We start from the raw sequence: 9250 nt of genomic DNA, 5'->3' as shown, positions 1-9250 counted from the left end.
TGCCCACCGTCTTTAAAACTTTAAATTTTTCTATTTGTTGATGTTGTTGCAGAATTGTTATTTTAATAAAATCTAAACAAAATTTGGAATTTGTGTTGATTGTTTATATATAAGTGTCAATTCTCTAACACAGTAACTGAGGACAAAACGTGGACGATTTTTTTTTCCTTTTCCTTTCACGTTTTGGCATATTTATTATTTAAACAAGTGCGCATTGGACAAAATAAATGAACAAAATCAATATTCACAATGACAATTTTATTTTTTCTAAGCCTTCAACAAATAATTTATACATATCATTCAGTCAACACATTTCACTTTTTTTCATGACGCGCGATTTTCTAAATATAGGCAGGAACATTTATTAAGTCGACATTTTGAACAGATAAATCCGGGTTAGTTTATGTTTCACTTGACTTCTTTTTGCGCTTCCGCTTCCGCTTCTTGGCCGAGTCTGGCACTGACCTTTGAGCCGGCCTCTGCCCTGTGATCAGACCCAGTCTACTCTCCTCTTCCCCCTCTGACGAGGAGTCATGGCCCACATGACCGTGTCTTTTTATCTTCCTGTTTAAATCCACCTCCCCCTTATCTGAAAGAAAATTAATATTAAAAGTATCTTTAGGTTATACTATATAGATAACTGATACCTTCGATAACTATAGTGCCTTGATAATATATACCCATATAGGGCAGGGTCTGAATTCTCATAGGGAACACACACAATATTCAATATCAATTCATATACTATCATACACTATTTGTTTATCTGATAAGGCACAATATAGAACTAAGTAGGATAGGGGTCAGGTTTCTTCCATAAGAAGTATTGACCCCAGCACTAAATATAAGAATAGATTTTCCTTGGTAACCGTTCAGTACAGTTGCCTAGCAACACATCAAATATTTAAAATGTAGAAACTGATTTTCTTGATGTTTTCCACGAATAGGCGTGCATTTCGTCCATCTAGTTTCGTTTAAGCAACAAGTGTAAAGAAATCAAACATGTATCTTAGTCAGCATTTGTTATCAACTTTATAAAGAATATGAATTTTTTTTATGTGCATGCAGTTTATTTTATAGAAAAACTGGGGGCATTACGTTTGATCAATGCACTTTCTTGCTCATGAATTGCAGTTTTAGGCTACATATACATGTACCTTTGCCTGGGATGGAGAGTCCTTGCTCCCTTTTCTTGTGACTAGCTTTCAGGAGTTTTTTGTTAATCTTCCCCTGTATAAAGCTGGACACGGATAAATCTGTCGCATCCTCTGAGTGACCTTCACCCTGTGGAAGAGTTCTGACCTTCCCTGGCGTTATGTCCCGTGAGTGTACAGTACGGTCGGACGTTGTCAAAGTTCCCGTCCCATTTTGACTTCCTTTATTCAGTTTCTTGTGTTTTCCTTTCTTGTTTTGCTCACTTGGAAATAGGACAAGTACGTGTTATAAAATAATACAAAGCTGACCTCGGACATATCTTGTATTCAATACACATAGACCACAGGGGCAACGTATCCGCTCTACACTCTATGACATATACATATTAAATAATACACTATGTCGTGGAGTGTAGAGCGGATACGATGCCCCTGTGCAAAGACTGAGAGAAAGAGGGGTCGGCACGTTATAAATTCAACTTCATGTTCAATACGGAAGGCCAATCGTTCCGAGTAAATGATCAATTTGACATACATGTTTACAGTAATCTGCATTACTGAAGTACAGTTACTCGTTTCATGATCTGTGATTTCAAGTATCTGTTTTTTATGTCTTTTAACATATATTTAATGATCTTAGTTAACAGGTGCGTATACTTATTATACTTTGACTGCTACATATACAATTAATTGTCTTGAAAATCCAAAGGCAGTATAACGAACGGTTCTGGTTATCACTGTCCATTTGTGGCAGTGTCCATTATATAGTAATGTTTATACCGTCGCGGTCATTTCCAAATATACATCATTCCTACAAGTTAGGTGTAAGAAGGACAGACAGTTGAATGTAATCGACCTGTTCCTAAATCTAACCTCTGTTAATCAGGTTGTAAAGTCCATTTCAAATTATACACCACCCCATCACCACCACCCCCCCCCCTCCCCTGTTCACACATAAACACACTGTACAAGTTAATCGTTAAAATAACAACTCCAACCTGATCTCTACATCTTCACTTTTTCTTTTCTTTGGTAATGTTTGCCCAAACCACGAAGCTACAACGTCGAGGGACGAGTGATCTACTTCTAATGTTGACATTCGATCTCATTAAGAAAATTCGGAAAATTAAACCGGAAGCATGTGGTCCATATAAACAAAGGGCAGATAACTCTATTTTCTTAACATTTTTGATACAGTTCTGAGTTCATACCCACGTCTGAAAAGAAAATGAATTTTTACTCGATCATAAACTTGGTGTAATGTGGAACCATTAATGTCACAGGTAATGATTTTAATACAATTTTAAATCGATCAATTGATCAATGTAGAGAATTTCATGATTGTGAAACTATTGAGTTTGACTTCAATTTAGGACATCGTGATCAGCACATGTTATCGCTCTGCACAAGGCTAGACAAACAGGAGCAGAGTTATTTAAGAGAACGGTAAAATAATTTATTAGAATTCTCGATGTATCCTTACCATAAGATATGCATAAAGTTGTATCCAATGTGTGAGAAAATTAGTTAGTTAATTCGAACAATCATGGAGGTATTGATTGAATTTGATTCTGTCAGTTTATAGGTCCATATATTCTCCCTTTTTTTTTTACATTTGATGTTTTGGTATACTTGACATCAATTTTTGTATATAATATCATTGAAATATACATATAATCCATTTAATTTTTGCAGATACCTGTTGAATTGTAAACTAAAGTACATGTCAAGGTCATCATGATTTGTTTAAACCAGCACAATATTAAGTTTTTATGAGGAAAAAAATGGGTACAAATTAATATAAGTGATTGATATTAGGGCATCTTTTTAAACTATTTAGACAGATGACTATTTTGAGTTTGTTGTTTTTAGAAGTACTTGATGACCTTGAAGGTCAAGGCCACAAATGTAAGAGTAGTAATAATCAAGTCATTTATCTACTTCAATGTTTGGATTGTGACAAAAAAATTGGTTACTGTCAAAAAAGAGACCACATCAGACTTTGAGTATATATTTGATAAAATACCCCAGGTGCATCGTATGTGTTACTCCTTCTGATTAAAATCAAACTTTCCACTAGCTCCTCATAATTCTAATGATGGCGTGGATGTGTTATTTTATTTTATATTACATGTAAAGAGGGTATTTTACTTTGTTTTTCTTAACACCCCAGAAATTATAGCTTGTTGATGATGAAGCACATCTGACATTTGATGTGATAATACTGGTGTCAGAGAATGGATGTAAAGGAAGCCTGGGTGACTGCATTGGTAAGTGATAAACCTATCAGTTTGGGCTGTCAATATTTAATCAGGGTGTTTTGATTTAATTAAGGCATGAAAACTTGGTAAAGACTACAACAACATTAGAAGATGTGATGTGTAATGTAGGTATAGGTTAGACAAGAAGCATGTTCAACCGAGCAAGCGCTTATGAGCCAAAATGTGTGTTGCATGTATAGGGAATTTTTACGAGCTCTCACGAGTGCTCACTCTCTTGAACATGCCTCAGGGTCGTATTATAAGGATATAACTGTTTACATTTGCTTATCGTAATTTTGAACCGGACATATTTAATATGCAGAATTATTGCATGTAAGGGTGATATAACAGTTTCGTTAGGGAATACTATAACTATTTCCTGTGAAATAAAAACTGTTTCTGGGAGGGCAGTATAACTGCTTTTGGTGTAATTGAGCAGTGTTGGGGCATAATAATAAAATTATCTTATTTGTGACATAACGAGAAAACTTATTCAAAAATGTTATATAAAATATATAACAACCTGCTTGTAATAAGCAACTTGCTTCATTTTATAATGTATATTGTTGCTTAGGTGAGCAATGTGGCCCATTGGCCTCTTGTTTTGTTTTTTTGTGTGTCAACAATTTATTCTAGGCAGGTGGATGTGCCGGAATGTCTGTAGATGTGACCCTGTTTCCATTGGATACAGTCAAGACCCGCCTTCAGAGTGAGGTGGGATTTTCCCGGGCAGGTGGATTTCGTGGGATATACTCTGGCCTGCCCTCAGTTGTAGCGGGATCCTTTCCTACTGGTAATTATTATCTTTGGAGTTAGTAGGCCTAACTGTTTACAATCACAAAATTCAAAATTAAAAATAATGTTTTATTTGGTTTTAATTCTCATCAGTTCAAAACTGTTTTAAAAAAAAGAAATCACCCCAAAAATGTACCTAATTTGGAACTAGAACGCAAAATAAATTGCACCTGCAAAAGATAATGCTGTGGAATTAATAGATTTTGTGGTGGCTCAGTTTTTGTGGAATTCGTGGGTACTTCTCATCCATGAATTAACATCCTCAACGAATTAATTGATTATTAGAGTTATAAAGTCTGATTTCCTTATGTTGGTATAAGAAAATACATGAAATTACGTCCCCAAAACCTGTAGAATTTAAGCAATCCACGAAAATTTGCCCCAAAGAATTTTAATTATTCCACAATAGAGATGTGGTATCTAACATCAATATTAACTCTCACCCTCCCTATCATGCAATGGACTTTACTGACTCTGAAAAAAAAAGCTCCCCAAAATAACAGCTGGCAGTGTCTTACTTTCATACTAACTTTGGTTTCAGCTGGGCTGTTTTTCTGTGCCTATGAAGGGGTGAAGATTTTTGGCAGGGGGTACCTGAGTGAGAGCTGGGACCCAGTCCTCCATATGACAGCAGCCTCAACCGGAGAGGTGGTGAGTACCTTACTGACCACAGTGTCTGTAACTACCCCTCATCTCCATTTTACTGACCACAGTGTCTGTAACTACCCCCCATCTCCATCTTACTGACCGCAGTGTCTGTAACTACCCCCCATCTCCATCTTACTGACCGCAGTGTCTGTAATTACCCCTCATCTCCATCTTACTGACCACAGTGTCTGTAACTACCCCCCATCTCCATCTTACTGACCGCAGTGTCTGTAACTACCCCCCATCTCCATCTTACTGACCGCAGTGTCTGTAACTACCCCCCATCTCCATCTTACTGACCGCAGTGTCTGTAACTACCCCCTCCTCCATCTTACTGACCTGTTGCCAGATCATCATTGTCAAGAATAGGTGTTGTCAACGAATTTACAATACATTTAGGAATAAAGGAAAATGTTCTATAAAAGAGAGGGAGTATACAACTAAGATGATGTCAACACATGTTAAATTTCAGTATTTCTACGTCACCTAGTCTCTCTGTATCCTTAGCTTCCTTAAGTTACTATTCTTCCTATCTGTAACAACTTCTTACTGATCACTTTTTATGTGATCAGGTCATCAATGGAATCATAAAACCAAATGTTTGTATCAATAACTCTGTGAACTTTGATAACTGCACACATCTATATTTCTGCACTTTTTTGCAGACTGCATGTTTGGTGAGAGTTCCTGTGGAGGTCATAAAACAGCGGGCCCAGGCGACGAGGTTCCCGTCATCAGACATACTAAGGGAGACACTGAGAACCGAGGTAAGTATCCTTAGTTACAGATGTATAATTTTTAAAAACTGTACATTTCCAAATTGTCATGAAGACTCTAGATAAATAACTAGACTAACAATTGCTTGATTTGTGATATTGAAAGTTGCATGTTGTTGAATCAATTATTAGATAGAAATAATAGAGGATATTAAAGAGTGAAATTGATATTTACAGGGATTTAGAGGCCTGTACAGAGGATATATCAGTACTGTGTTAAGAGAAATTCCTTTCTCCTTCATACAGTTTCCATTGTGGGAATACTTTAAGGTTTGTATCCAAGGTGAAGTTCAGAACTAACATATATCCGGTTTTTGCGTGTGTCACAACATTTGCAAAAATGGGGGAAATATATAGAATTTTTAATTTGCGTCAGTCAGTTTTGCAATTTCAAAAGTTTCTTATAGAAAATGATACATGATATAATTTCTTCACATTCAATTATTTGTGATTAATAAAGATTGCGAAAAAAGCTAAAATTAGATCATGGCGAAAATTACTTGATCAATGTGTTCATTGTCCTCTCTTCCTCAGAGACTTGGAGGACAATTTTATAATTTTGTTGAAAAAATTTGTAAATGAGGAGTTTTGATTGTGCAAGTCAAAAATCAGATAAACATTTGCAAGTTGACTATAATTCTGTTTACAGAAAACTTGGTCTTCCTTTCAAAAGAGCCCAGTTGATCCCTGGCAGTCATCTATATGTGGAGCTACTTCAGGTACCTCAATGGAGAACATACAGTATAAACCACTTGACTGATGTGGATGCTTTATTCATCATACATTTTAAAGTAACACACACACTTGTAACTTATTCACTCTTACAGTGAAGCCAGTCTCATTCTCCCTAATCTTAGAACTTTTTATAAACTCATTGGATATAACTAATAACGTTTGTAAAATGGATCATATGCACTTGACTGTAAGTGTGTTTTAATGTACCTACCATTAGCTAACACAGTTTAAATACGGATTTACTGTTATACAATTTTAATTTCTCCAGGTTGCATAGCAGCAGGAATCACCACTCCGTTGGATGTGGCTAAAACCAGGATAATGCTGGCAGAGGTAGGAGACTATTAAACTCAATAACTCATCAGATAAATCAGTCAATGACATAGGCACTTTAGTTGACTTTGTGCATATGGTTCTTTATTGGCAAGATGTTTAAAAAATACTAGAAAAAAGAGTAAATAAAACCAGTACATACAGGTCAAACATTTTTGATGTTCTAAACAAGTCAACCAAAGCAAAATGTAGAATGGTAAAAGAAGTGAAGATTCAATTAGCATTGATTTCAAAAGTCCATAATCTCCTATTTAAATGTGAGAAACTATTTATGACAGTACATGTACTTATAATTTCTTCAATTAAGATAATCTGATTAATTAAATAGACATACCTTTTCTATGAATTTTCTTACTCGCGCACACAGACAGGGTCAGCTCTCTCTACTGGAAGTATATCATTTGCCATCAGAGCTGTGTACAGAGAAAATGGAATGCAGGGGTATGTCTCAAAAGTTTTATTTAGATAGGTCATTTAGGGCCAAAATAATAACATTTTGTTTTGTTGTCTGTCCCAAGATATTTATGTCACACATTTTCTTAAATTGTTCTATATTCATAAATGCCTCATAGGCTCAATAGTAAAAAAAAAAATTCAAGATTTCCCCCTTTGAAATGCCCCCTTTAGCTTGTCAGATTTCAATACATGGCTTAAAATAAAAGTCTTTGAGGATTTTCCATTGCAAATGAGATGAAGGTACCTGGATGATAACGTTGAAAAATTGAGCGAAGTATTCCAAGTGACTTTGGAATGGAGAAAAGATGTAAACATTTCCTATTATAAATCTCTGTCAAAGATCAGTTTTTGTGTCTGTGAATTATTCGGAGTGAAAAACGATATTGTGTCAATGAAGAAATCTTTAATTGCACTTCTTTAACAGGTTATGTGCATTTTTATTAAAAATCGTCTAAATGTGCAGTATAAATATCTTGGGACAGACTATAGGGAACATCTTCCTATCAAAATACATGTACAATGTGGCTGCATTAATTTTTATTTAGAATTTCACTGCCATTTTGAAAATATTATGAAAATTGCATCAGTCACAAAGTATTTCAGAATGCACATGTTTTGACACTTTCCCCTTGTTCTCCCTGTCAGATTGTTTGCTGGGGTGGTTCCCAGAATGCTGTGGATCACAGTGGGTGGTGCCATCTTCCTGGGCGTCTATGACAAGGCCAAGGTGGTGCTGTCCTCCGCCCTTATGGACACCAGCTAACCCCAGGGGTGGAGTTAGGACTTAACTTTCCATTATTTGTACCATATTAGTATCGTTTGTTGACTTAAATTATAAAGTCATATGTTGCCAATGAGATCTTTATATACTATTTCAATAGTGTGAATGGTTAACCCTAGAAATGCTATTTATTAAGTCTTGGACATGAAATTAATGATAAAATTATGTCTTGCCAATGAGATATGTAACATTGTTAATAATGTGTGCAGTATGTACTGACAATGTGATTACAGAATTCAACATGAATGATATACCTTAATTGGTCATGGAAAAACATACCATAGTGTTAACATTAGGAGCTAAGCAGTAAAATTCAGTCAAAGAAAATTTCTAGTTGCCATTAAATTCACTGCATTACATCCATAATTCCTTATAACCGCACAACAAATTCATAATACCAGGCATAGCAATTATTTTTATGTACATGTTTCTTTTCACATGACCACCAATTGTGTTTGTTGAGACATAATAATTACTTAAATTTAACTTCATAAAAATATTTTTTTTAGAAAATAAAATTGTTAGAATGTTTTATAAAAATTTGTTGTATAAAAAGGTGTCAATTTTGGTGGGTTTTTTTTACCTTTATGGGACTCGAGACTGGTTTGCTCTGTCTCTGAATTATTCAAAACCGAGTTCAATTTATCCAAAAAATTTTACAAAGATTTGTATAGAAATTTTTGGACACTGAACAGAACTTTGCTATATCTGAGATTTTACTGTATCCATGTTTGTACTATACAAGTTTTACTGTAGTAAGACTTGATTTCTACATTGATGTGGTTATTACTAAAAAGAAATAGCAATTTATAGATAAGCTTAGTCTCTTTTAATTTACCATTAGTCTTTTTGGGGTGACATTAATTATGAAGTTATACATTAATGGGGAGGTCACTATATAGTATAGTCAACAGTGTGTGAATGACTGTTATCCTATGAATGCAATTATTCTTGTAAAAATGGTTAATGGAATTATGTGCTTCCAATTAGATTATTACATAACACTTTTTATACTGTACACATAATGTATTGTTTGATGTTAATGTGATTATTAACATGAACATGAATGTATAGATTCTACATTGCAATGGAAAACTTGAAAATACATTGCTAGTGTTTTTAGCTATCGTTAGATATGATTATTAGGTTCTTATGGTTTCCATTGAGAAAAAATAGTGATTAATACACTCATTTTACAGTTGAATGCAGTTTCCAACATTAAAGTTGAATGAATAAATTTGTTTTATAGAGAATTTTCAGCTTGTGTATATATAAACTATTCAATCTTTATATCAGCTAATGGTTTTTTCA

At 34.6% G+C, this 9250-nt stretch overlaps 2 protein-coding genes across 5 annotated transcripts; one reads left to right on the top strand and one right to left on the bottom strand.

Moving 5' to 3' along the window:
• Positions 1-248: 248 nt before the first annotated feature.
• On the bottom strand, positions 249-2367 carry LOC128159064 (uncharacterized). The gene is made up of 3 exons (XM_052822110.1): positions 2153-2367; positions 1158-1417; positions 249-589 (listed from the first exon to the last, which is right to left on the bottom strand). The coding sequence occupies exons 1-3, from the start codon at positions 2251-2253 to the stop codon at positions 402-404; spliced, it is 549 nt and encodes a 182-aa protein (XP_052678070.1). The 5' UTR covers positions 2254-2367; the 3' UTR covers positions 249-401.
• Positions 2317-9192, top strand: LOC128159061 (S-adenosylmethionine mitochondrial carrier protein-like). 4 transcript variants are annotated; one of them, XM_052822106.1, is made up of 11 exons: positions 2324-2437; positions 2528-2600; positions 3328-3424; positions 4052-4208; positions 4752-4861; positions 5524-5625; positions 5812-5904; positions 6284-6353; positions 6638-6702; positions 7070-7143; positions 7804-9192. In XM_052822106.1, exons 3-11 carry the CDS (start codon positions 3392-3394, stop codon positions 7919-7921), a joined length of 822 nt encoding a protein of 273 aa, XP_052678066.1. In that variant the 5' UTR covers positions 2324-2437; positions 2528-2600; positions 3328-3391; the 3' UTR covers positions 7922-9192. The 4 variants fall into 4 exon arrangements, with proteins under 4 accessions (XP_052678064.1, XP_052678066.1, XP_052678065.1 ...); XM_052822105.1 differs by having other exon boundaries at positions 2528-2627; XM_052822104.1 differs by lacking the exon at positions 2528-2600 and having other exon boundaries at positions 2317-2437.
• The last annotated feature ends 58 nt before the right edge of the window (positions 9193-9250 follow it).

The sequence above is a fragment of the Crassostrea angulata genome, chromosome 8 (assembly GCF_025612915.1).
Source record: "Crassostrea angulata isolate pt1a10 chromosome 8, ASM2561291v2, whole genome shotgun sequence".
NCBI classification, from domain to species: domain Eukaryota; kingdom Metazoa; phylum Mollusca; class Bivalvia; order Ostreida; family Ostreidae; genus Magallana; species Magallana angulata.
This window is presented reverse-complemented; position numbering and strand designations above follow the sequence as displayed.